We start from the raw sequence: 24,126 nt of genomic DNA on the forward strand, positions 1-24,126 counted from the left end.
CTCTTGATCTCATATCGCATTTTTACGTGATTAATTTTTGAAAACCCTTCACATTCGGTTCGTGCCTTGTTTCATGTACATTGCTTAATAAGTTATCCAATATATTATGAATATTTCTTGAATATCCTTAAGCGCGGAAGTGAATGAATTGAGTTCGGAAAAAGAAAAATTACAATATAGTTGTCGGATCATGAAACATGAGGTTCCAAGCCGCAACATGTGTAACTAAGAGAAGTCTTCGGGCCAACATTCTGTCAGGGATCGGCCCCTCCCCCGCTGTCAGGGCACCCAACCTATCCGCGATGAGTCCATTGCATACGGTCTCTCAAGGGAGAACTGTTGGTTCTTTGTGTCGATCATTCAAGAAGTTTCCGTCCTATTTCTTGGTGGGAATTTTGATGGTGAGGGGAGATTAAGCAATCCTTCGTTGGGTCGCAGCCGCCGCAGGGCGATCAAAGAGAGAGTTTATAAGATTCTTCCTACACGGGTGCCAACCCTGGTGACGGATGTGGGATCTATGGCTGCCATGACACACGATAAACTCCTCATTGGTGCCATTTCCCAATTGGTGCAGGCTGTCGAAGCCCAAGATGTTCGTATACCTCGTTCTAGCCTTTTCCCTGTCTCACGCTGCGATTCTAGAGACTCCTCCTTTGTTCCAGTCTCGATGAAGCACGACGGCGGCATGGACGCCAACCATCCATGATACAACTACTGTCTGAATGCAAGATGGCTCTTTACGAGCATCTCCATAGACTAAGTAACGTTCCTGGAGCAAGGGGATTCCGAAGTGGTTTCTCAAGGTCACTATTTCACTCTCAGCTATGTACCAATACAAACTCTGAATGGGGAACATAGGGATCTTGCCAATAGGTTGAATTCATGGGTGTCCTCTGTGGGTGGCGGCGCCCGAGTATCTGAACGTATTCTGGATCAAAATCAGATGGACAAACTAGACGCAGAAGTTTCGATTCTTTTTTCGGGGGCGGTGAGTATCGAATAGCGAGGTTGTGGTGTCGCCTCTCACAGTCGGACTAGTTTGAGAAAGCTGTGCGCGTGGAAGGGAATGTGAGCGCCACTCCGCTCAAACTGCAGTGGAAGGGACACACATCTTCAAGCTCAACTGACCTGGATCTGGCTCTCTGGACCTTTCGCATTGCAAATCTCTCCTAGGACTTTTTGGGAAACACTGGCACCGCCTGAAGGAAGACATCCCGGACCTTCAGGCGCTCTTCGACAGCGCAATACCACCGAAAGCGACGTTCGCGTGTAAGAGCTGGATTTCGCTTGTCTGTCGAGTCGGTCCTGCAGATTCAGGAGTAGCTGGGGCAATTGAACAAGTCGTATACCAATGGCTTCCGTACTGGGTCGTAGCAATGGGGATTATGGATGAGATAGACGCTGCATGCCGCGGCCTGCACCAGCTGGAGCAATGGATGGTACGTGCCACTTTTTCCCTTGGTCTTGACTACTTACAACGGCCCTGTCGCACAGCGGGGGCATGACAAATTGGAAAGTCTTCGGTTGCATGTTCTCAAGATGTACCACTTCGTTCTCCGTTCGAAACAGGCGCTTGTCCAATGCCCATTCCTCGTCTTTCCACCACACCATCCACCGATTCTTCATCATTTCCTTCTGCCTCCTTGTACAACGCTCTCGTCATCAAACCGCTTGGGAATGCCCACGAATCGTGGAGCTGTGTGCCTCTAAAACTTCAAGGCCATCCACACCCCGTTTGTTCCTTGGCCTACTCATCAGACGGTACCTACGTGGCATCAGCCTTCAGAAGTAAATGCGTTTGGGTATGGAACGCGAACACTGGAACCAAAGTCTCGAAGGTGGACTTGCTCTCCGACTGCGTTTATGTCACATTTTGTCCAGATAGTTCGCAACTTGGGTGTGCATGCGAGAATGGCTCAATCTACATTTGTAATGCTGACAGTTCTGGGAAGCCCAAACGCCTTTCCGGCCATTCCAAGCGCGTAAACTCCATTGCATTTACTTCGTACGGGACGCGCCTCGCGTCAGCGTCAGGGGACTCAACCATTCGTATTTGGGATGCCTCTGATGGCTCAAACATTCGTATTCTCGAAGACCACACCGACATTGTGGTCTCTGTAACGTATTCACCAGATGGAACATCGTTGGCATCTGCATCGTACGATGGGACCGTCCAAGTTTGGGACGCCGCATCCGGAACCCTAATCCGTCAATTTAACGTGGGGTGCCTCATGTTCTGTCTCACCTTCCATCCTGACAACGAAAGGGTGATCGTGGCGTGCAAGGATAGCAAAGTTCGCATCCTAAACGTATTCGATGATAACGCATCACTGGCCCTTGAAAATCACTTTGATGCAGTGTACTCCGTATCCTGCTCGGGGACGGCAAATGGATTGCATCCGCTTCGGCAGATTCGACCATTTCCCTGTGGCATGCTGATGGGACAAGGTGGATTCATGCTCGTACCCTTGTTAGCCACACCAATAGAGTATACACAGTAGCGTTTTCTCCGGACGGGACGAGAGTGGCTTCGGGTTCGCGTGACCGTTCGATCCGCATATGGGATACGGACGACTTTATCCACGATGGGAGAACCTATGATCCGTTTACAATTGCATCCAACGCGCGACTGTCAGTAGTCGTAAACGACGACTGGACTGTCGGAATCCGGAATCGGAAGTTAAACCGGCGTCCCGTCGTGTTGGGCGGGCACACTGATGTTATCACATGTGTCTGCCTCTCTGCTGACAATACGGAGGTTGTTTCGGCTGGCCGAGATCTTTCCATTCGGGTCTGGGACTTGTTGTCCAGGGAATGCTTGCAAATAATAGACATCACCGAGATTGAGAGCCTCAAATCTGATCAGATGAAGCCTCAAGCACCTTACCACATATCCTATTCTCAAGATGGCCTTACACTCAGGATTCGTGGTTGGAAGACCTCGGAGGATTCCGAGGGGCCTTTCACCGTATACTTGGACGCAAGCACATGGACAGAAATTTCGACTTCTCCTTCAGAAGCAGAGTTCTCCAGCACGTATATGCCGGATCCTTCACTCCCTATCATTCTTGAGCGCAACTGTTTATGCACGCGACGCGGGAAGGAATCGGCATATCTCTATTGGCTTCCGGATGATTTCGAGCCGATTTCCGAGGTGATCCAAGCAGGAAGGAGAGTCGTAGTCGGAGGGAAGGACGGGGAAGTCATTTATGTCAACTTCGAGCAGTTCGATATCGCCATCCTCTGATGACATCCGGGCGTTTGGAGCCGTACGCTTTTGTGCAGCATTTTTGGGTTTACGTCAAGGGGATCCATCATCACTATACTTAAGCTTGCTATTAGCCTCCGCACCGGGCCGGAGATCACGGTTAACGATCGCAAAGCAGACGAGTACAAATCATCCGAGAGGGGGAGAGTATCAAGATTGGGGAATGGCAAATTCGGGTCTGTCCATTGTAAGGTACAGTGGGGAATGTGTGGCAGCAAGAGACGAGACATCAGAATGTACCAGAGACACGTGAAGAACGTAAATTTCAAATGACGCAACGCAACGCCCATCGCTTTGGAATCAAAGGGGCCACCGAAGATCAGTCGGCGGGCATGCTTAAAAGATGCACTCGCAGATTTCTGTGGGATATAGTCACGGTGAACCATCGGATCACCGATGCCGAGCAGACACACGTTACCTTCCGCGCAACAGCATAGGCCTTCATCGAACAGTTACACCATCAGAATATTCACACGTCGGGCCACACGGCACTTACATATACCAGCGAGGCTATACATACGATAAGTTAACACGCACCACGACTTGCGTCGAGTCTTACTTACCAAGCCATACATGTCCCGTCGTTAGTCGATTTCTGATAAGTGGGGGCTTAGAATCGACATAAGCCGGCCTTCTATACGACTAACCTGAGGCGGCCCCTGTACGTAAACTGTTTGTGGCTGAGGCTAACAATGATTATATTAAGTCAGTGTCTTGCAACACGCAAAAAATGCGCACTTGAGGTTGGTAAGGACCGGGCTGATAAGCCTGCGGTGGTTGCTGTGGGTAGTATCCCTAATCGAAACGTCTGAGCTATCCAAACGATAGACCGAGGTGCGATCGCAGAAAGGAGACATACGCCTTGTGGTGGTGGCCCTATTAATCAATTCTGTTCAAGATCGTGGCCTTGAGATGCAGGAAATGGTGCTCACCTTGGGGAGGATAGTATTGCCCTGGTGGTGGTCCTGGAGGGGTGTTGTCTAGAAAGCCAGGATGTCAACAAGTAGAAGTGAGACAACGTGCTAATCCGTACAAGGTCCTGAACCGCCCTGCTGATAGTACTTCGAGAGGGTAGTTAGTAGCTAGTCCAAACTCTCAGGAGCGTCTCATACATCTTTGTTAGACATGTCTGGACGTGAAAGTGCCGAGTAGTGGTGGTGCGAAAGAAAGATGGAAACGAAGCTACGGCAGACTGCGGAATATTTTTGCCTTGAGTCTCCGTAGCCTCGTGTTCTGGATTACTTAAGTACCGCAGCAGCAGCATTCCCTCATTCTGATGCTGTGTCCCTCATGTTATCCCCTATCACACTCACATAAGTTTTTGCATATATTCCTGGCTTGGCTTACACTTAGACCAATCACAGCTTTCATGAGCAACCGAACTCGATTTGGAAACAGCGCGGGAACTGCCGGAGACGGGTCGTCCTCTCTACATCTCGAAGAACCTCCCTCATGTAAGTCTCAAAATGACACGCTTGGCGAATGGACGCTGGTTTAATCCGGAAATGATTGCGGCGGCTAACCATTCTCTTTTAATTCACAGATCAAATTCAATATGGCTGAACCAGAACCGGCTGCTTCGACTGGGACTGATCCTTTCAATCAGACAGGCGCCAAGGTCGTCATAAAGAATGTCGACATGACTGAAGACATGCAGCAAGCCACCGTCGATATATCCATCGCAGCTCTCGAAAAGTTTGCGATTGAAAAGGATATCGCATCACATATCAAACGCGAGTTCGACACCAAGTACGGGCCAACGTGGCACGTAGTCGTCGGAAAGAACTTTGGGAGTTACGTTACTCATGGTGAGTTGCCATGCTGTTGTCCCGATGGGAGTGTCGCCGTTTTTGACAGCAAACATTTCTTTGATTTGTTTTCTTTCGCAATGAACACGTGTAGAAACCAAGCACTTTATCTACTTCTACGTTGGATCTCACGCGTTCTTGATATGGAAATCTTAGACGGACTCGAACATTGTCCAAAAAGTGAATATCCGCCATTTCTTTCACCGATATTGACCCGAGCTCAAACTCAAACCTTTTACTTCCTCCAGTTTCATATTGCGCTATCTCATTGTTGTTCTCGTACCACCCAACTGCAGTCATTTCCCCCATTGTTGAATCATCTTTGTTGGACTAATTATTGTCATTTTGCTTGGTCGACCGTTCACACTGAATCACTGTTCGATCCGTCTCGGAAACCTAGGCCGGTTAATGTGCTCCAAAAGTCTGCTTTGACAAACTGGTCCTGCTTCTTGAAATTGCCAAGCTTGCCGGGGTTTGAATGCCAAGTGTACAATGGAGAACTCATTTCAACGATGTACATCTTACCAGTCCCTTCCACGAAAAAGGTTTCCAAATGGCTCATAAAATACTCTTCTAAATAGTGAGCATTCACCCCGCTCCAGCAAGAACGGAAGAGAAAAAAAAATACAGTCGGAAGTTGCAAATCTTGGGACTTGTACGCCGAGCATGTTATGCGGCGGTTGAAGTCCCTGGTAGGTCCTATGTCAGCTTCCTGTCAATCTCGATGAAGGCGGGTTCCGGTGTTGAAAACTCATGCTTTCTTCTTTCGCTGGTCGTCGATTTAATTTGGGCGCGCTGGCTTTTGCCGGCGCTGGCAGAGGCGGGAATTCCGAATGCGAGGATGCTCTTGGTCCTTGCGACACCTCCACATAAGGCGGGCCCTGAGCTCGTCGAGTTGTCCGAGACCAAGGTTGATAGATTTATTTGTCTCCCTGCATTCAGGAAATCAAAACCCCGTTCGGAAATTACCGCGTGTGACCTGTGAGTTCTCACTATTGGACGTTGCGTTCCTTGCCAAATGATTTCGAAACTCGCGGTCGCGCGCACCGCGGCTCGCGCAATATCATCGGGGTCCCGTATGGCTAGCACTTCAGCCTCAAGTGCTCCTCGCGGGGTGAGTTTAGGTACCTCTTGGGAAAAAAAAAATTCACCGGCATTTGTTGACTGCCCCGCCGAATTTGCCTCATCTCGGGATTTTTTTCCTGGTCTTCAATTAGACGAGCCGATTGACTTCGAACGCTGTACTTGCGGCTGCTACGGCTGCTACTGTTGGCTCGGTGGCATGGTATACGCATCTATACGGAACCCTGCCTTTCATCGGTGAAGTGAGCGCCAGTTCTCCCGCCGAGGATGGTCTTCATCCTCCAGCCTACCCGTGGAGTCACAATGGCTACCTCGACTCCTTCGACCATGCAAGGTCAGTGTTGATTGGTGGTCTGATTGTGTTTATTAAGGCTTCGATTTCCCACCTTTCGCACGGTCGCAAGGAAAGCTGACTTGTGCTCTTCTTGACCTCCCCAGTATTCGTCGAGGCTTCCAGGTGTACAGGGAGGTTTGTTCTGCATGCCACTCATTAAACCGGATTGCATGGCGCAACCTTGTTGGCTCTTCCCACACTGCGGAAGAGGTTCGGGTACTCGCCGAGGAAGTCGAATATGAGGATGGTCCGAACGATGCTGGGGAGATGTTTACGCGACCTGGAAAGCTCAGTGACTACTTACCTGCGCCGTATCCTAATGAGGAGGCTGCACGAGCTGCGAATGGTGGAGGTCTCCCTCCGGACCTCAGTTTGATAACCAAAGCGAGACATGGTGGTGCTGTGAGTGCAAAGAAATTGATGAAGAGCGTACCCTGGTGGCTGAATATTATATGCAGGACTACGTGTTCTCAATTTTGACTGGATATGCTGATCCTCCAGCTGGTGTGGAAATCCGTGAAGGTCTCAGTTACAACCCTTACTTCCCCGGTGGTGCTATCTCTATGGCCCGTGTCCTCTTCGATGGCGTAGTCGAGTACGAAGATGGTTCGTTGCGTATACGCAATTCTCTTGTCGCATCTTTTTTAACTCCTCACTTACGAACTCCCACTTCTAGGTACTCCTGCAACAGCATCGCAAATGGCTAAAGATGTCGTCACGTTCTTGTCTTGGGCAGGCGAACCAGAACATGACGAGAGAAAGAAGATGGGATTGAAGGCTGTCATTCTCCTCTCCACCTTGTTCGCCCTTAGCATTTACGTGAAGCGCTACAAGTGGACACCTATCAAGAATAGAAAACTCAGTAAGTAACTCGTTTTTGACTGCTCAACATATTGGTGAATTCTCTGCTGACTCGATAATAACCTTCCCCCAGTTTACACTCCACCAAAGGCACCCACGCACTGAGGCACGGGGGTGGTCATTGGCATCGTAGAGATTTCATGTACCGTAGCCAGACCTCTTAAAAATCGATCCATTTATCTATTTTTTTTTCTTTCCATCCTCGAGCCCTGTCGTGTAGTTTGCATTCATGCTTCGGGGTAAGTTACTCATGCCGACGGTACGTAGGTCGATCACGCTTGCGTAATGCCGGGAAATTTTACCGATGGTCACCAACAAGTGGAAATTCTTACCAACAGCAAGTATTCATGTAACACCATTAATGAATTTAACGTTAATCATAACGGTACCCAGTTTGATCCAAGCTCCTATGGTGCGAACGGTAGCCCTTTCATTGGAATTAAGTATAAAGTGCAAAAGTGTCAACGATAGTTGCGAGAAGTTGCCAAAAAAAGTTGAGAAAATATATCAGAAAAACCTGGATTACTTCCATACTGTTAGTAGGATTCCATCAACACCAGGGAAAACCAGTTCTGTTGTATGCAAACGTATTAGTATATTTATCTAGCATGATACGCTAGGTCACCGACTGGAGTCCCGCCTAGTGATTTGGTTCCGGGCGCTTGCGTTCAGCCAAACTTGGGAGTCATTGAGTCAATGCCAGCCAAGGGAAAGCGCCGTGACAATCAACTCTATGCGTACGCTCTGCCAATAATTCCGCAGCCGTCCACGTCTATCCTATCGAAAACCCTCACGGGTGTGCTTGGTCCGTCCTTTGCTAGAGTCTCAGTATTAAATCCCCGATGCATCGGGGTATTTGACATCGGCACTCGTTCCGTCTGGGTGACGAACGCCAAAGATACTGAGGCTTTGTGGCAGCGAGGCTTCTTTGGAAAAGGGAACTTATCTAGAAGTGAGCCCACTTGGCTCAACCGACGAGTGAACCAACTTGCTGGGGTCAGAGGTGAGCAACAGCATCTCAGTCCCCTCCCCCTGATTGTTTTAATGTGGTGATAACGTCGGACAAGTGCTGACTGCTGAGGAGCTGACCGCCAAACGCCGGGAGGAACGCAAAATATTCAAAGCTGAACGCGCTCAAGCCATCTTGACTGCTGCCGCAGAGGCAGAGGCAACTTTCATAGCCGAGGGTCGTCTCCCAACCCCACCCACTGAAAATATCTCAACAACTGTACGGTCAAACCTCGCTACGCAGAAACTCTCTTCACCACCCTCAGAATGGAGACCAGCTGATGCTGCGCCTCTTGCTGAGATGGAAGCCACAAATTCCGTACTGACTGCAGAAAGAAATTTGCCCGATGGATCGGAACTTCCTGAGAACATGGAGCATTTTCAGCTAACCCTCCAGGAGGCATTTTTTCTGATGTGGGGGCTAGATTGTCTTCTGATTCTCGACCCGATGACTGTAAGCTAGTTTATCAGCGTGAACAAGCCTCGGCCCTCAACACTTTTTTTTTCTACCGAGTGAAGGAACGCTACCTAACCGTTGAAGAGACGTGGGATACCTTTCTCTCCGCACACACCTTTCCGATACCAAAATCCATTTCCAAACATAAACGCTGCGACAATCCATTCCTTGTTCACTACGTAGCGTATCATCACTTCCGCTCGCTCGGTTGGGTCGTTAAAAGCGGCATCAAATTCTGTGTCGATTATCTTCTTTACAGACGGGGACCAGTTTTCTCCCATGCTGAGTGGGTAGTTTTGGATTTATTTCAATAGCAATGCATATATCTGATCGATGCCCACAGATTTGCAATGATTCTTTGTCCAACCTACGAAGATCTAAATGATGAAGAAAGTTCGCCCTTTAATCTTCCGAATACTAAGCCATTCTCCTGGGCATGGCTAAGTACCTTAAATCGAGTAAACACTCAAGTCCGAAAGGCAAGTCTTATTAAAATAATCCTTTGAAAGTGGTTTCTTCTCTAATGGCTCGATGACAGTCCATTATGTTGGTTTATATCACAATACCAGCAATGTCCAAATTGTCCATTGCTGCGTTGGATACTCCTGCAGTTCTCAGAGAGTTCACGATCCGTGAGGTCCCTGTCAAACGGTTCGCCCCAGCGAGGATGAGAAATTGACATATGTATATGCTACGATTAAGCCTATGTATCATTCGTGCGGTATCAAAGAATGTGTAAAGTACAAAAAAATTAAGGGCAGAAAAAGGATGCGTGAAAAATTACAATGAAAGGATTCCCTAAGGCTAAGCAGGAGGCTAAAAACCAAAAAGCACCAGATGGCGCAAGTGATACTAAACAGCATCTCTGATCCGAAGTTGAATGAACTTTGTTTCGAGAAGCGCTTTAAGGTTGGCATGCACTTGTCGGCAATCCAGAAGTTTAGCTTCGTCCGACACATCAGCGAACGAGGGTGGGACCCCAATGCGACCACCGAGAGGTCCAGGTCCGGCAGCGACGTCATTCGGCAATTTGGTGTTTATGAAGACTGCTGCATCGCATTCATGGAGGAAATTTACCGCATCTCTGGCAGATTCAAATGCCAGCTCAGATGCTATGAACGGACTCGGTAGTTGCTGATAACTAGGAATGCCAAAGTGAACACAACAGCATGATCGGTGGAGATGCCTTACGCTTTGGTCATGATGGACAAGGCTTTGACTCGTTCTGCCTCTACTATATGATCAAGGATATAGCTTCCCATGTTGTGAGCGTTCAAATAAAGGACAAAAAACTTGTGATAATTATCGGTGGAAATAGCTGTGTGGACGTCAAGTGCTTGCTTAATAAAAACCTGTTGTTTCTGTTGAGGGGTCAGCGATGCGATAAACATATTCAAATCTACTCGGGAGCAAAAAGGTGGAATTTTCAGCAAATCATCCTAAGCGAGGAACGATTCGTACCGGTCTTAGTCCTGGCGCATGTGGAATAGAGGATTCGATAGGCATAGAACTCATCTCTGCAGCCTGGTAGGCCGAGCTCATAAAGTTCTCGCAAACGTGATTCACAGTACTTGAACTCTTTCAGGTCCTCCTGACGAGATATTGGGTAAATGTTGAATCAAAGAATGAAGAAAACCCATACGCTTTCGAGCGCCATTCTAGCATGGATCTCGTATACCTGGACGGTGAATTTGTTTTTTATCCTTTGCACCTAACCAAAACGTCAGTTTTAGACACGCACGTGAAGAGAGATGTTCGAGCAAGGAATCGTACGGTTAGGTCTTGCCGCATGCTTTTGAGCTGATCGCACGTCCAAACGTAGTCAGGTTTCTGACGCCAGCGACGGCTAAGCTCAGCCAATGTCCGTTCAAGCACTTCCAGGGGTCTTATCTGCGCTGGATCGGGTTCCTGCGCAGATCCAGGATCAGCTAAGCAGGTAAACTGATAACCAGGACGCACCGAAGTGATCCGAAGATACGGCTTGAACAACTCAGTGGATCGGCCAACTATTGTATACTTATCCCAGTCTATCACGTTCTAGAGAAATGTCAGATAGATCCGTAGGCGGAAGATAGGATGTGCACAGATTCTCGTACAGAGTCAGGGCCCACATCATCATCATCTCCCAACGGACTTCCTAATAAAGCCTGGCGTCGCGTGTGATAGCCTGAAGCGCCGCCTGGATTGTTACTTGTCGCATCGGTTCTCTTCCGTCTTGAATCTGGTGCATTGATGTGCCGACTGTATTCTGACGAGGAAGGAGGTTTGTACGAGCCTGAATTTTTCTGGGAGTCTACTTCGGGTTCCCGGCGAAATCGCTTCTCCCTTTCCTGGAGTTTCGCAGGAGAACAAATAGGCTGCGAGGTTGCTAATCCGTTCTTGGACTTCTTTGACACGTTGTCATCCGCTCTACAATATCTACGTCATTAAATGCTGCCGTAATAGAAACAAGTGTCCTACCCTCCAGCTTTACGCTTCAAAAATGGCTTGATTTGTGGCTTAAGACTGTGCCGCCTTAAGCTTAAGCCCCACCTGATACACGGATAGATACGAGACTTGCCTTTCCAGCTCTATCGACGCCCAATCCGTCTCCCATAGCGTATTATTAGCGTACGCTTCAGCGATCATTTTTTTGAGTTCTGCGGATGCAGCATCCCGATTAGAATCGTTCATCATCCCTAAACACTTGGAGACCCATTCTCTGGGAGCAAGATTTGCACCAGCGATCAGTGTAGCGACTCGCAACACTCACCGAACGGAAGGTGGCCAATTCCCAGCCGCCGACATATATACTGATTGTTAGTTGATCACAGCTGATGACAGTGGCTTGGTGTGAGTGTGAGGCAAGGCCGAGGTGGTCCCGTGACAAGAATCCGTTCACGCAGTTAAGGTTCTGGTCGAAGACGCGTTTCTCCTTTTCGTGTTCCAAATTTGTTCCCGGGTTAATAGCTACACGCCAAGGACCGTATTATACGCTGTTTTACCGATAACCAATACGCCGCGACACGATGCAGGAAAGGAGACGCGCTGAATTCGAGGCCAAACGCAAAAAACTCGCGGAAATACGGGAATTGAGGAAACAACGCGAGGATCGAGCGAAGACTCGGCATGTGGACCAGGAGAAGGTTCGCTCAGTGCGATACATGGGTTTTCGCTCAGCATCCAGAATAACTTGATCAACAGAGTCCCGTGAGGTTGCCAAGAACCAACAAGGACATAAATGAATATGTCTACGACCTATTCAACCCTCGAAGCTCAACGCCGAGCGGTGCAACGGCGCCTTCCACCCCTGGCTTTCGTACGGGTGAATTTTCACCTTCCGGTCGGCTGAGTGTCACTAGTGGCACTTCGGAGAGGCCACAATTAGATGCTTCCTCTAGCAGTCTTCAAAGCAAACCAGCCTCTTCCGGTCGGGTCAGCCGTGGAAGTGATACGGGATCAGATGTTTTGGGGAAAGGGACGATCGTGGCTGCATCCACAGTTGCACCAGAACCGTATAAGCCAACGATTGAACAATGAAGTGGCGGAGAACTAATGCCTTGTCGTCCATCTAGCACTGAAGTCCCCCCTACACCATCGCCAGTTAAACTTTCCCAACCAACCCCAAGCCTTGGCTTTGAGCCAGAGCTGACCTTGCTGCGTCCCAGGGATGAAAAAGTGCTCTATAACAAAGTCGTGCAGACCGTTGAACTCGACGAAGGCCCATCCGGGCCGACGGAGGATGAGATCAGAAAGCGGATACAAGCAGAAGTCGAGGCTGCAACTGCTGTTAGGGAGCAAGAATTGAAGCAGGAAAATGAGCAAATTGCCAAAGAAATCGAGGAGGAGATCAGAGGTATGATGAATTCCCGATTATATAGGGTGTCCGCTTGGTTTACTCTCAATGTTAAGAGTTGACCGAAGAGGAGAGAACTGCTATCTTTGCCACCCCCGAATTTCTTGATTTCGTGGAGGAATCGTCCAAAAGAATTCAGAGGGCGTTGAATGACTCGTATGACTATACCCAGGACTATAGATTAATAGGAGGTGGTGTGTCGTGAGTTAGTTATTCTTGATCTCCTGCAATATATCTTACGTATGATCGTCAGAACGGACAACGAAGGGAAGAGGGTCAAGGAAGTTTGCGCCTTCTTTGATGAGAAATGGGCCAAAAGTCGTTCCATCACCGACATTGATTGGTCTATTAAAGCAAGTGGCTTTTCATTTCATCAGAAGACGAGTTTACTTAGCTGAAAGCACCAATTCAAGTATCCAGAACTTATTGCAGCATCCTACAATAAGAATCCAACGGCTGTTAATGATCCCGATGGTCTTGTGTGTATATGGAACATCCACATGGTTGATAGACCGGAGTTTGTCTTCCACTCACAGGTATGACTCGATGAAATCCGACACCTTTCACATTTTCGCTAAACATTGACATAGTCCGATGTATTGTCGACCTGCTTTTCGCCTTTCCATCCAAATCTTGTCTTTGGAGGCACTTACTCTGGACAGATTCTGCTCTGGGACACACGAGCCAAACATCTCCCCGTGTTGAAGTCGCCTCTTTCTGCATCTGGTCACACATATCCTGTATATTCACTGCAGATGGTTGGGACCCAAAACGCGCACAATTTGATATCTAGTAGTACCGACGGGATGGTTTGCAGCTGGCTTGTTGACATGCTCGCGCAGCCTCAGGTAAACTCTTCCATTCAATTAGCTTTGATGGTTGTTGATGCGCTCTGCAGGAGACCCTGGAGCTTGTACATGCTGGCCATAATAAGACGAACGAAGTCGCTATAACAACGTTTGACTTTCCGGATAATGAAACAACTACATTTTGGGTTGGTACAGAAGAAGGCAATGTGTATCAAGCCAACAGGTACGATCGTGCCGGATCAAAGGCTGGTCTCAACCAGCATGACATCTACAAAGGACACTCTGGACCAATAATGGGTCTTCATTTCCACCCACTGGAAGGATCGATAGATTTTTCCGATATCTTTCTGACATGTTCTGTGGACTGGACCGTCAAGCTGTGGAAGGCAAAAACAACAACGAAACCATCCACGAGTGTCAATGTCATTTCCCCTTTATATTCATTTGAAGAGGCTGATGATTACGTGTATGATGTACGGTGGCACCCTCACCATCCTGCCGTCTTCGGATCCGTCGATGGGTCTGGTCGCTTTGATTTGTGGAATTTGAACACAGATACCGAAGTACGTTTCATACTTTACTTCTTTTTGATGATCTTCTGCTCACATTTTTGGCCAGGTTCCCATCATCACCACGAATGTCGGAACAGGCCGCGCCATCAACAAACTTGCATGGGAACGTAAAGACGGACGGCGTGCAGCGCTGGGCTGCAGTGACGGTCGACTTTATGTCTATGATGTTGGTGATGTTGGTGTTCCCCGCGATTCGGAATGGGTTGATCTACAGAAAACCATCTCTAACATTGTTGCTGGAGGAACTAGTCTGCGGATAACCGGAGCGGCAGATGGGGATTCGCGTCCACTAAGTGCGAGTCTGAATGGGAGATAAACTCCATACCTCAATGATTTGCGGGCGTTACTGGTGCACTCCAGATTTCTTCGATTTGGTCACCATTGATTGGCATGTTACTATATACGCGGTACAGTAACGAAACGATTAAATGGCTCTAGGGATGTGTATGAGATGAAGTGTGTGAGCTGAGCTTGAATAAGTGTCAAGATGTAGCATCGGAGTCGGATAAATCCATCAACCCCCCGGCATCGTCTCGGAGGGTTCGAGACCATCTTTGGGGCAGCAGTATGTTAAGTGTGTCCTGGAGTCACTTCAATGGAAACCGCCCCTGACTCACCCGATGGAAGAGGGACGAGAAGTTACAGTTCCGACAGAGTTTGTTTTAAGTAGGGGTCTGCCTGAGTTGGATGGCAGATGAATTTCATCCTCTCTTGTCGAGAGCTGGTCACCAGAGAACGAGAGGACTAAGGGTGGTTCTCCCAGAATAGTGCGTTTCTTCTTTTTCTTTGGCTGAGAGGCTTGCTCGCTATACATATCCAAAGATGAGGTCTCAGTAGTGGGCGAGGGTATATCGACCAAGGGCGGCCGGGACCCAGTGCGGCTCTTCCCAGACACCTCCCCTTGAGTCAAAGAGGTGGCGTCGGGTTCGGGGGGGAGATCATGCTTGTTTTTCTTCGTCTTTCTACGTTCCGTTCTTAACTCTCGCTCCGCCTCTTTCGTATCAGCAAGATGCCGCTCCTGTCCCAGCTTTAATCGTACCCGCATGGAGACCCCGAATTTCTCCAAAGCGTCTTCCTCGCCGCGATCAGGGAATTTGGCTACACCATATTTCTGGCTCTCCCGGAGCACAGAGAGCGCATCGGCCTCATCTAAGGCCAAGTCTTCCATAATGAGTAAACGAGCTGTTTCTGGTATCAAGACTCGAAGAAGGAAATTCTCTACATCTAGTGGCGCAAAGGAAGGTCGAGTCGAAAGGCCAGGAAATAAGTCATGCAATCCATTTGCGATTCGAACAAGCCCCCGCTCCCCGTAGCTGTTAATAGTATGAGACACAACATACGATTATAAATTTTGTGACACCCACTAGCCGGGCTGTGTTCTCGAGAAAGTGGAGAATTGGCCACGAGTGCTGTTCGTTGCCGCAGCACCAAACTGCTGTATATCTTTCTTTGCGATGTCAAAAAAATGCCAGCCCGATGGGAAGTCGATGAGTTTCTGGAGAGCAGGTTTCAGTTTCCATAATCGATTTGGAATAGCATCGAAATCGATTTCGGAAGGCCAGCCTTTAGCGATGCCTTCCGGAATGATGGAGGCCTCACTGCGATGTGTATTACACAGATCAATTATAGCTTCGAGTGGTGCCTTGAGACCTTCAGGATTGGTATAACGCTTGTGTGGCCAAGCTTTTCGTCGAGCCCGTGCAAGGAGGTTTGTCAGCTCTGCACTTGGGTCTGATGGCCAGGGCTCATCACAAAATGGGCATATTGTGCTTGGATCGACTAAGGAAAGGCGATTAATCCAACTCCTGTGCGTGTGGGGACAGCGAGAATTCACCCACTGGCGTCGCTTGTATCATAACTTATGTCCACTTCGAGCCCCGGTGCTAAGTGTGACCTGCGGGTCGTAAGCATCCAAGCGAGCCGACGCCGACGAACGCAGTACACACCCGTGAGCGGTCCTTGATTTGTTGAGTGAGGGATTGTCCGGCGGGACTGAAAGACCACGATTGGTCTCAAATGTTTGTTCCTCGCGTTCAGGGGTAGAGAGCGGGAACGGCTTCACGGCATTTGCGCCACCTTGCGATTTCACTGTCACGCACAGCTCACCCAACTCGGAAAGTGACCTGGTGGAAGGGGAGGTGCTCAATGGTCTCGTTCTGGGAGGGGTACATAGAACATCGAGGATATCCTTAATCTCGATGGTGTCTTCGGAGCTCGGTGAGGGAATCTCCCCAAGATCCATCGGAAATGGCTTCGGCCAGCAGCGACTAGAGTGTTCAAACAGGGTATCCAAGGGAAAAGGTTCAGCCTTGCGTTTCGACTGTACATCTGGCTCATTGGCTTTACCGACATCTAACGGAAACTCTGTGGGGACGTTCGGCAACGGTTCTGAAGAATCTTCCTCATCCGAACCGATATCCATGAAGGAAGATGTCGATTGTTGTGAGTTGGATTTGATGGAGACGGGAAATAACGCAAGGCTGGATGACGAGGTAGATACAAACGCTCTTTGTGGCACCGTGCTTTGTGCCATTTGACGCGTCTCTTGCTCAGCGATCTGTTTCTTTGACTTGGCGACATTTTTATATGTCTGGATGGGCGGGTTTTTAAACTGTGATCGAGCTGCGGGACTGGAAGAAAAGCCTGTCAGAAGCTTTGAGCCAGCGCGCGTTCCATCCTTAGGGCCCGAGATGTCCTGGGCAGCGACATTAGGGGGGTTCGAGCCAGGGGGGAGGGGTTTGTTTCCACGAGCAAAAGAATCAGATTGGTTCACCGGAAATTTCTGGCGCATCCGCTCCATGTTGTCGCCAATCTGTCGTATAACACCACGACAGAACGTTAGACTTAGCACTGGAGTTGAGCGAGAGCCGGTTGCACGCTTGTGGGTCGCGTTGCATCCGGGGATTCCTATACATATTTGGCCAACAGCGCCTCGGACGGATTTCCGTTCCGTGGTTTGAACCGCAATCGACTCACCGTACCTCCGCCATCGTGCGCGAAATAGTACGGGCGCATTAGTTCTACTCCTCGCCACTTGCCACCGAACATGAGGGGTGAAGCGGCCTCTACACCCAAAGCGTCAGTGTCTGGCATGTCGCCCTTCAGCTCGTGGAAAGCCGCTGCTACGTCAAAAATAAAAGGGACAATTAATAACGTCACGACAACCCTGGCCACAGTCCAATCTGATAGGGTGAAAAATGGCCCCAGACAGGGTAGCTTCCTCGTTCAGATCAAAGAGCAGTGGCTCCATGATCGCGCGCTTCGCCGTGAAGAAGAGTCCAAAGGACATCAGAGGATCGCTCTCTTCCCCGGGTGGGCAACGAAGAGATACTCAATCCCTTCTTTCCCGCGTGCGCCAGGTGCGTGTGAGAATGCCTCAAAACTCAGTCATCTTGGCGCTTAAAGTCTTGCTACACCAGAGTCATCTTTTACGGTGGAGGTTTTTGTTTCTGGATATGGTCCGTGAGATCGCACGATTCTACCACTTTGGTTCTGAGCATATAATGTTGTCAGCATATAGCCTACGCCCACCCGAATCTGCATCCCGATCTCAGAAAGCATTCATGAAACTAGCTAAAGGTAGACTTGAACAGACCCAGAATTAGACACACGACTCATAGTTTATGAAGGTTTCGCGACTCTACCCAAGGTACCACTGGATGTGGAGGGACTCCCAACAGCACGAACTTACCGTGTACCCAAACTCAGCAAATCCACTGAAGAGCTTTTGAGGCTCGTGGAACTTCCGCCTACACCCGAAGGAATAAACGATGAAATAGAAAAGAGTATTTTGGAGTCTCGCTCCGTACTATCTGACCTGTTAGAACCGCCGCGCCCTCATTTTGCGATCAGATCTGACACCGAACCACCTCCGGACACATCTCCGTGGACCGACGACGCTCCAGTAACAAATCCGAATCTCTACAAACATCGAGCATCATCAACTTCGTCTCTCTCCTCCACTTCGTCATCATGTTCCACCTCGTCGGGTGGCTCTCCGACCACATTGTCCCCTGCAGCTTCATTCGCCGGTATGGCGCCTCAGGAACTTATCCGTCTTCACGCGAATTTCGACTCCCGTCTTCAGCCCTTCTGGGGGAGTATCGTTACGAATCGTATGGTTCGTATCACTCTCTTTACAACGGTTGTATCCGGGCATCACCCAGATCACGGCCATGGTCCATTGGGGACCATAGACGTGCCGCTGACCGATCAAGGCTATTTCGGGCACTTGTTCCACATACCATACGACACAGTTTGCACTCATCCTGGAGGGGTTCACATCGCCTTTGGAGATTCTTCATCAGAACACTCACTGATCGCATTCGCAGAGCTACTTCCACCACCGCAGGATACGTTCCCGGCTCAATTCCCGAGAAACTTGAATGACTTCAGGCCAGCAGTTCAGAGTGCACTGCATAGCACGGCGCCAAAGGCTCAGATACCCATTCCGATCACCAATGCCCGGGTCCGGCTTATATCAGATATCGATGACACTATCAAGATTTCGCATATCCTGCACGGAGTTCGTACCGTATTCAGAAATGTATTCGTTCGTCATCTTGAGGAACTCTCTGTTCCGGGAATGGCGGAATGGTACACCACACTGAGCGATCGTGGAGTACGTTTCCACTACGTCGTGCGTAACTTCATCTCTTGCCCGTATTGGATAACTCAGAATAGCTGTTTGCTCAGTCCAATTCTCCATTTGAGCTACTTCCTGTTTTGTCGGACTTCTTCAGAGTAGGAGGGTTTCCTGGAGGCATGTGTATTTATTGTCTGATCATTATTCTCTTTCTTCAACTTGGATTAAACCCTTCAGGATCTCTAAAGCTCAAATTTTACGGGGGGAAGAGCTTGTTTAAAGGCCTGTGGGAACCGGCAGGTGAACGTAAGAAAGCTGGTGTATTGGAGGTAAGCAGAAATGTACGGTCAATGTGATGTAGTTTCCTATGTTTCCCATAGGTACTTGATAGGTTCCCGGAATCCAAATTTATTCTTGTCGGTGATTCTGGAGAACAAGGTCAGTATCGCGGAACCCTCATTTCATGATTGGAAATTCAAGAGCGCCCTAGACTTGGAGTTGTACACTTCCTTGGCCAAAGATTTCCACCTTCGTGGAAGGGATCAAATTCTTGGGATTTTCATCAGGGATGTACTTCCTGATTTGACGACGAGCCCAGACACTTTGCCTCTATTTTCTCCAAGGCCGCCATCTCCTGCATCGGAGCAGATACCTGGAAGCTCCTATTTCTCTCCAAATATCCCGCAGTCTCAATCACCAAACTCAGACTCTTTCGGTCTAGACAGCGACCTAGCGACCTCGAATGGGACCGGTCTGGACCGTAATGCCACTGTTCGCGTTTCACAACAGCCAGGGAAACAATCCCCTCCCCCTCCTCGTCAGGGCACTGGCTCCAATATATCAAGACACGGGACCATTACACAACAGACGCTTTCACATCAACCTCATAGCCCACATCCTCAATCTTCAGTGGATTCAACCATGTCAGTCTCCTCATGGGTATCCCACGCTGGGTCGTTCTACACGCAGAATCAAGTGAATCGCCCCAATGCGACGCTACAGAAGAAACGCACAGAACTGGATGCAAGGATTGCACGAGCCGTCTCGGGATTACCGGAACACGTTGTCTTCCGACTCTTTAAAGAACCAGAAGAATGCAAAGCTGAAGCTGACCGGCTCATCAATTCAGTGCTAGGCGATGCCAAGTCTTGAGTATCCGATGCATTTCGTTCGATTAGATGTATATATGTATTGTGTGGCGCAGATGTATAAATAGTAATATTAACCAGCAGATTTATTTTTCTCGATCAATGCATCGATTTCTTCGACAAATGAGGACAATTCCTAATTCAGTTTGATAAGCGCTCACAAAGCATATGAACGGCAGAAACGCACCGAACTGTCGGGTTCAAACTGCAAACCTAAGAAAGCACTCTCCCTGGCATCTTCAAGCTTTCCCAGTGCCAATAATGCTTTTGCTTTTCGAAAGTGCCCTTTACTCCAAGGTCTCTTCAGCTGGACGACAACATCGGCGTCAATCAATGCCCCAACAGGATCTCCAGCGGCAAGATACGCGGCAGAACGATTGCACACGACAATTGAGAGCTCCTCACGAGTAAGATTTGATGTTTCCCATGGGAATCGGGACGCGGCCAGGTTCGCGGCAAAGCCGTACTTGGATATAGCTTGTTCATGCTTGTTACGTTTGAATAGTTGCTAGTGGCAGAAAATGTGTGTGAGTGGAGCGTGTGGCGAGGGAACAACGTACATTTCCTTCTTCCTTCGCCTTTTGAACCAACGGACTCCTTTGGGGATGGACAACATGCGGAGGTGGTGGAACGGGCATTTCGGAAGGAAGAGACTGAAGTACTCGGGAAGTCTGGTTTAACATGGTGAAGTCTAGCCCGCAGTCCCCACAGACCTCCCTTCCATGAGAGGCGCACAGAGCAATTGCCTTGCCATCATCAGCGCCGAGCTTCAGATTCACAGGTCGAAATTGCGCATCTATGGCAGCTTGGACAGCAGGTTCTGGTGGGCTGACTTGCATCTGTTGCGCTTGTGGGTGCTGTTGTGACTGTTGCGGCTGTTGCTGAGGGTTGGGATGAGCATGACGTGGAACTTGTTTGCGTCTAGGGGGCATGATATAAACGCTCCCGAAAATTCAAGCGGCTCGGAGAAATAAATCCTTGCTTTAAAATGCCCTAACCGAGAAGCTAAGTGAGAAACAAAGAGGGAACAAAACTCTCTGGTACGGAGACGTGGCGGTTCGAAGCTGGAATGGGCTGCACAGCCACTCGAAAGTTGGTGTCTTCCCCACGGGTGTCACTGAGTCTATTCCAATAGAGGCTGGTAACCTGCCTAGCCACTGAGCAGGTATGGTAATTCCAAGCCGGCGTTACGCTACCAAACCAAATTGGTGGTGTGGGCATCTGTCAGGCGGGCAAACGGCCCGTCGAAGCAAACACGACTCTGGTTGGAGCAGGTAATTGTGCTAGGCGAACGGGGCAGGGTGGATCAAACGACTTTTTCATGAGGAGCTTCCGCGAACAGGTGACCCTGACGTACCAGAGAACACTGTAATGCTTGTCCCCTTATTCTGTGGTTTTTGTCTTTCCGCAGCAGCCATAACGAATGAGAGACTAATTACGCGTACTGTTTCCGTTTTCCATTTTTCTTTGATCCTCAGCTAGTCTCGTGCAAGGGATTGCAACCACGGGAATCATACATCCCCTCCCCATAACTCTCTGCCTCACTCAATGGTACTCCCAACTTCCCGGGGATCCTCGCACAGACCTGACTTGTCGCTTGTCGGCGCGCCTGCGGCTACGCTATGCTCCAAATCACCACAGTTGCCTTGATTGTACATTTTCGCCTGTGGGCGCTTTACTTCTCGCGAACGTGGCTTTTTCAATACACCATTCACTCAACCACGACGATTTTCCCATTCAAAGTACTCACATGTTGCCAGTCTTCATTTCGCCCACTTTTTCGTCGCACGACCCATAGGGGGTTTGATCATAATATGATGTGCTGGCCCGGAAATTGAGAAACATTCATCCCACGTCTGGCACAATAAGCGTGTATGTATCATTTTATCCTTCGTACCTGTGTCATGCGGTGGGCGTATGACGGAGTGTGAAATGGATTACACTGGACAATCAGAGCAAACCCCAATTTATGGTCTCCTGGCTGATGGATTATGACGAGGAGATCCGCGCGGCAACCACGGCGCCAGTATGACGCCACGAGGCTGGTGTTCTCACGTTCTCACGCCCGCTTGTCCAATCCCGATCACCGGAAACACAATGGGCGAGCTTACGACGGTGCACATATGCTATGTCCACGGTGAGTGTTGATGATTCGGAATGGACAGTACGTAGATTGATGCCTGCGCAAGGTTGGAGAGGGGATCATACATCTTTTCAGGCAAGTATTTGGGCACATCTGCAAGTTGCTTGATGCGTTCTATTGCAACTATCCGACAGTCGTTCCCGACCGATCTTCACTCGTACTTGGAGCCATCGCTCCCAGGAATCAATCTGAATACTCACATATACCCAACATACAAGGCCAAGCGCCCCATTGCAGATGCTGTTGCGAAGTTGCTGCGGTGGTACGAGAATTTGTACACTCTCCTATACGGCAGTGACTTCAGCTGCCCCCTGTTTAGGATCGATACTCTCACACCAGGAAAGGTCATTTTGACTGGACATTCACTTGGTGGATACTTGGTAGCAGACGCTGCAGTCATCAATGCGAGACAGGCTGATAGTGTTCATCCCATCATTGGCATACTTGCAATGGACGTCCCCTATCTTGGAGTCCGTAAGCTAACCATCATCAACTTCCGTCACCAAGATATCAACCTTCCTTATCTTAGACCCGCATGTTATCGTGAGCGGACTAGCGTCACTCTTTGCGGGTGAGAGGCAGCCCGAAGCAGAAGTCAACGACACCACGAAAGTGGACATTGCACCCCGCCAATCTGTCGACGATGTTTCGCGTACGCACCTACGGAGCCTGCACATCTTACCGTGCACATTTCACTAAAGAATTTTGTTCTAGTCAATAACCACCGATCACCAACTCATTCACAAAACAAACGTGCCGCATCGCCTGCAGCATCCGAGTCAGAAATTTCTAAAACTTTCAAATTCTTGAGCCGTCACGCACACGACAAACACCCCTTCAGTGCCGCGTACCAATGGGTGTCGGATTATTTCGAGTTTGGTTCTGCTGTTATCGACAGAGAGGGCCTAAATGAGCGTTTCACAGCTCTCACAAAATGGGGTGGCGATTGGGTGCATTTTTACACTCATACCGTGCCGGAGGGTGACGAGGGTACAAAGTGCTCCATCACATCCTCCTTGAAAAGCTTCGAACTTCCACACATCGGTGGTCTCAAACTGGAAACTCAGCCATTCCATCCAGAGCACCATGCGGGGCCAGCTGCGGAAGGCAGCGCCTTGGAATTCGATTTATTCAAAGCCTCTGCGGCCAAGGCCAAGGCTAAGATGGAAGCATTGTCAGCCAAAAAGAACAGGAGCGGACAGACCCATTTAGAAGTTCCGAGCCCTGAGCGTTGGCCCTCAGAAGAAAGCACTCAATTCTCCGATGTGTCACAGCGCTCAACTCCCCCAACCCCATCCACACGAAGTTCGTCCTCACAGTTATCTCTGTCGAGACCACCGTCCATTGCATTAGACGAGCTTCCTCCCAAGCAACCGCGAAAACATCTGCATCGCTTCATCGTTTTGCCCTTGGCTCTAACACCCCAGTGGCAGTCCGTGCCTATAGCGGGGGTGGATAACGAAGTTGCTGCTCACACTGGCATCTTCTTCCGACACCAGAACCTGGAATACGACAGTTTTGTTCCGAGAGTGGGCTCGTATGTAATACGATGGCTAACGTATGTGAACCAGGAAGCCATGATCTGTGTTCACACATGGGCTGATCATAATGTGCATTCCAGACAACGAATGTCCTTCGCAAAGTGACGATCGGAGCGCCATTGTCATGAAGCAACTTGTCTGGCATTTGCTGTGTTGGGAGATCATAGGGCAGCAGGACACTCGCAGATTTCCGTGCACCTTGTCAATTTGAATAACTTAAAGAGCTCCAGGTTGCAGTCAAACAGACGCAGTGACACTTGGAACTGTATAGTTGTATGATATTTGGACCGATGTAACACGGGAACCATAGCTTAGGAACCTAGCTGACAGTAAGGTACACAAACTTGGCACTGTCGAAGGGAATACTGGTGATAGATAGACGGCCATGAAGTACCGTACATGGATGGTGATCGTTAACAAGGTGGTGCTCGCGAAGCGAACCCCAGCGTGACGGTGGAATGTCGGGCCCGCGTGTGTACCTGGATGCACCGACACGGACGAGTCGGGTCCAATAGCAATACTCTTGGGACGAAACAATAATTCATCTTGAACTCGCATGTAGACAACAGTGAGTGTGTCGAAAGCTCAGCTGTTGGACAATAATCGCGGCCCATAAAAAGAATGAGTTGAGGAAAAAGTGAAAAGCGGGGCCAACCGAGGGATTTTATCCTCAG

The 24,126-nt window shown here is 49.2% G+C and overlaps 11 protein-coding genes across 11 annotated transcripts; 7 read left to right on the forward strand and 4 right to left on the reverse strand.

The window, feature by feature from the left end:
* Positions 1–3,720: 3,720 nt before the first annotated feature.
* On the reverse strand, positions 3,721–4,395 carry EI90DRAFT_3126245 (uncharacterized protein; the record flags this gene model as incomplete). Its single annotated transcript, XM_039063901.1, has 8 exons — positions 3,721–3,778; positions 3,832–3,863; positions 3,916–3,954; positions 4,007–4,063; positions 4,128–4,144; positions 4,201–4,248; positions 4,302–4,329; positions 4,381–4,395. 8 exons carry the CDS (start codon positions 4,393–4,395, stop codon positions 3,721–3,723), a joined length of 294 nt encoding a protein of 97 aa, XP_038914262.1.
* A 113-nt stretch (positions 4,396–4,508) lies between these two features.
* Positions 4,509–5,076, forward strand: EI90DRAFT_3290601 (dynein light chain type 1-domain-containing protein; the record flags this gene model as incomplete). The annotated part of the gene is made up of 2 exons (XM_039067230.1): positions 4,509–4,722; positions 4,812–5,076. A coding segment is annotated over exon 2 (252 nt), but the record flags the coding sequence as incomplete, so codon positions are not given.
* A 1,078-nt stretch (positions 5,077–6,154) lies between these two features.
* EI90DRAFT_3146169 (cytochrome C1 family-domain-containing protein) lies at positions 6,155–7,459 on the forward strand (the record flags this gene model as incomplete). Its single annotated transcript, XM_039065388.1, has 6 exons — positions 6,155–6,190; positions 6,294–6,493; positions 6,598–6,895; positions 6,952–7,099; positions 7,170–7,355; positions 7,428–7,459. The coding sequence occupies 6 exons, from the start codon at positions 6,155–6,157 to the stop codon at positions 7,457–7,459; spliced, it is 900 nt and encodes a 299-aa protein (XP_038914264.1).
* A 541-nt stretch (positions 7,460–8,000) lies between these two features.
* EI90DRAFT_3065397 (uncharacterized protein) lies at positions 8,001–9,613 on the forward strand. Its single transcript, XM_039060865.1, has 5 exons — positions 8,001–8,357; positions 8,422–8,816; positions 8,882–9,105; positions 9,163–9,298; positions 9,358–9,613. The coding sequence occupies exons 1-5, from the start codon at positions 8,051–8,053 to the stop codon at positions 9,496–9,498; spliced, it is 1,203 nt and encodes a 400-aa protein (XP_038914265.1). The 5' UTR covers positions 8,001–8,050; the 3' UTR covers positions 9,499–9,613.
* Positions 9,486–11,606, reverse strand: EI90DRAFT_3281346 (uncharacterized protein; the record flags this gene model as incomplete). The annotated part of the gene is made up of 10 exons (XM_039066818.1): positions 9,486–9,960; positions 10,011–10,218; positions 10,281–10,410; positions 10,462–10,530; positions 10,593–10,727; positions 10,779–10,856; positions 10,916–11,228; positions 11,280–11,324; positions 11,380–11,520; positions 11,572–11,606. The coding sequence occupies 10 exons, from the start codon at positions 11,604–11,606 to the stop codon at positions 9,672–9,674; spliced, it is 1,443 nt and encodes a 480-aa protein (XP_038914266.1). The 3' UTR covers positions 9,486–9,671.
* A 747-nt stretch (positions 11,607–12,353) lies between these two features.
* On the forward strand, positions 12,354–14,351 carry EI90DRAFT_2926308 (WD40-repeat-containing domain protein; the record flags this gene model as incomplete). Its single annotated transcript, XM_039054910.1, has 7 exons — positions 12,354–12,654; positions 12,711–12,855; positions 12,908–13,011; positions 13,075–13,190; positions 13,245–13,502; positions 13,553–14,026; positions 14,082–14,351. The coding sequence occupies 7 exons, from the start codon at positions 12,354–12,356 to the stop codon at positions 14,349–14,351; spliced, it is 1,668 nt and encodes a 555-aa protein (XP_038914267.1).
* A 198-nt stretch (positions 14,352–14,549) lies between these two features.
* Positions 14,550–16,061, reverse strand: EI90DRAFT_1579243 (RTC4-like domain-containing protein). The gene is made up of 3 exons (XM_039051929.1): positions 15,874–16,061; positions 15,400–15,814; positions 14,550–15,348 (listed from the first exon to the last, which is right to left on the reverse strand). Exons 1-3 carry the CDS (start codon positions 15,944–15,946, stop codon positions 14,649–14,651), a joined length of 1,188 nt encoding a protein of 395 aa, XP_038914268.1. The 5' UTR covers positions 15,947–16,061; the 3' UTR covers positions 14,550–14,648.
* A 708-nt stretch (positions 16,062–16,769) lies between these two features.
* Positions 16,770–19,883, forward strand: EI90DRAFT_3065404 (uncharacterized protein). Its single transcript, XM_039060866.1, has 8 exons — positions 16,770–17,394; positions 17,455–17,493; positions 17,549–17,614; positions 17,665–18,674; positions 18,731–18,797; positions 18,858–18,949; positions 19,001–19,058; positions 19,111–19,883. Exons 1-8 carry the CDS (start codon positions 17,082–17,084, stop codon positions 19,770–19,772), a joined length of 2,307 nt encoding a protein of 768 aa, XP_038914269.1. The 5' UTR covers positions 16,770–17,081; the 3' UTR covers positions 19,773–19,883.
* Positions 19,544–20,809, reverse strand: EI90DRAFT_3065405 (uncharacterized protein). The gene is made up of 3 exons (XM_039060867.1): positions 20,329–20,809; positions 19,956–20,276; positions 19,544–19,904 (listed from the first exon to the last, which is right to left on the reverse strand). Exons 1-3 carry the CDS (start codon positions 20,698–20,700, stop codon positions 19,842–19,844), a joined length of 756 nt encoding a protein of 251 aa, XP_038914270.1. The 5' UTR covers positions 20,701–20,809; the 3' UTR covers positions 19,544–19,841.
* A 66-nt stretch (positions 20,810–20,875) lies between these two features.
* Positions 20,876–21,862, forward strand: EI90DRAFT_3065406 (uncharacterized protein). The gene is made up of 4 exons (XM_039060868.1): positions 20,876–20,954; positions 21,036–21,209; positions 21,247–21,458; positions 21,512–21,862. The coding sequence occupies exons 2-4, from the start codon at positions 21,140–21,142 to the stop codon at positions 21,584–21,586; spliced, it is 357 nt and encodes a 118-aa protein (XP_038914271.1). The 5' UTR covers positions 20,876–20,954; positions 21,036–21,139; the 3' UTR covers positions 21,587–21,862.
* Positions 21,490–23,975, forward strand: EI90DRAFT_3065411 (uncharacterized protein). The gene is made up of 6 exons (XM_039060869.1): positions 21,490–21,905; positions 21,958–22,173; positions 22,231–22,385; positions 22,441–22,563; positions 22,626–23,469; positions 23,533–23,975. Exons 1-6 carry the CDS (start codon positions 21,892–21,894, stop codon positions 23,555–23,557), a joined length of 1,377 nt encoding a protein of 458 aa, XP_038914272.1. The 5' UTR covers positions 21,490–21,891; the 3' UTR covers positions 23,558–23,975.
* The last annotated feature ends 151 nt before the right edge of the window (positions 23,976–24,126 follow it).

The sequence above is a fragment of the Cantharellus anzutake genome (assembly GCF_015039405.1).
Source record: "Cantharellus anzutake strain C23 chromosome Unknown EI90scaffold_36, whole genome shotgun sequence".
In the NCBI taxonomy this organism is placed as follows: domain Eukaryota; kingdom Fungi; phylum Basidiomycota; class Agaricomycetes; order Cantharellales; family Hydnaceae; genus Cantharellus; species Cantharellus anzutake.

Bases quoted from the DNA above. Each gene is read 5' to 3' on its own strand.
- EI90DRAFT_3065397 (XM_039060865.1), top strand. From the start codon at position 8,051: ATGCCAGCCAAGGGAAAGCGCCGTGACAATCAACTCTATGCGTACGCT. The intron at 8,358-8,421 runs GTGAGCAACAGC...ACGTCGGACAAG, and splicing joins CCAACTTGCTGGGGTCAGAG to TGCTGACTGCTGAGGAGCTG. The intron at 8,817-8,881 runs GTAAGCTAGTTT...TACCGAGTGAAG, and splicing joins TGATTCTCGACCCGATGACT to GAACGCTACCTAACCGTTGA.
- EI90DRAFT_3065404 (XM_039060866.1), top strand. From the start codon at position 17,082: ATGAGGGGTGAAGCGGCCTCTACACCCAAAGCGTCAGTGTCTGGCATG. The intron at 17,395-17,454 runs GTGCGTGTGAGA...TTGCTACACCAG, and splicing joins TTCTTTCCCGCGTGCGCCAG to AGTCATCTTTTACGGTGGAG. The intron at 18,798-18,857 runs GCATGTGTATTT...TAAACCCTTCAG, and splicing joins AGTAGGAGGGTTTCCTGGAG to GATCTCTAAAGCTCAAATTT.
- EI90DRAFT_3065406 (XM_039060868.1), top strand. From the start codon at position 21,140: ATGCTTGTCCCCTTATTCTGTGGTTTTTGTCTTTCCGCAGCAGCCATA. The intron at 21,210-21,246 runs GTACTGTTTCCG...TTTGATCCTCAG, and splicing joins GAATGAGAGACTAATTACGC to CTAGTCTCGTGCAAGGGATT. The intron at 21,459-21,511 runs GTGGCTTTTTCA...TCCCATTCAAAG, and splicing joins GCGCTTTACTTCTCGCGAAC to TACTCACATGTTGCCAGTCT.
- EI90DRAFT_3065405 (XM_039060867.1), bottom strand. From the start codon at position 20,700: ATGCCCCCTAGACGCAAACAAGTTCCACGTCATGCTCATCCCAACCCT. The intron at 20,277-20,328 runs GTACGTTGTTCC...TTCTGCCACTAG, and splicing joins AGGCGAAGGAAGAAGGAAAT to CAACTATTCAAACGTAACAA. The intron at 19,905-19,955 runs GTGCGTTTCTGC...AAACTGAATTAG, and splicing joins AGTTTGAACCCGACAGTTCG to GAATTGTCCTCATTTGTCGA.
- EI90DRAFT_1579243 (XM_039051929.1), bottom strand. From the start codon at position 15,946: ATGCTTACGACCCGCAGGTCACACTTAGCACCGGGGCTCGAAGTGGAC. The intron at 15,815-15,873 runs GTGGGTGAATTC...GCCTTTCCTTAG, and splicing joins TTATGATACAAGCGACGCCA to TCGATCCAAGCACAATATGC. The intron at 15,349-15,399 runs GTGGGTGTCACA...TACTATTAACAG, and splicing joins TCGAGAACACAGCCCGGCTA to CTACGGGGAGCGGGGGCTTG.
- EI90DRAFT_3065411 (XM_039060869.1), top strand. The intron at 22,174-22,230 runs GTACGAGAATTT...CCCCCTGTTTAG, and splicing joins GTTGCGAAGTTGCTGCGGTG to GATCGATACTCTCACACCAG. The intron at 22,386-22,440 runs GTAAGCTAACCA...TCCTTATCTTAG, and splicing joins CGTCCCCTATCTTGGAGTCC to ACCCGCATGTTATCGTGAGC.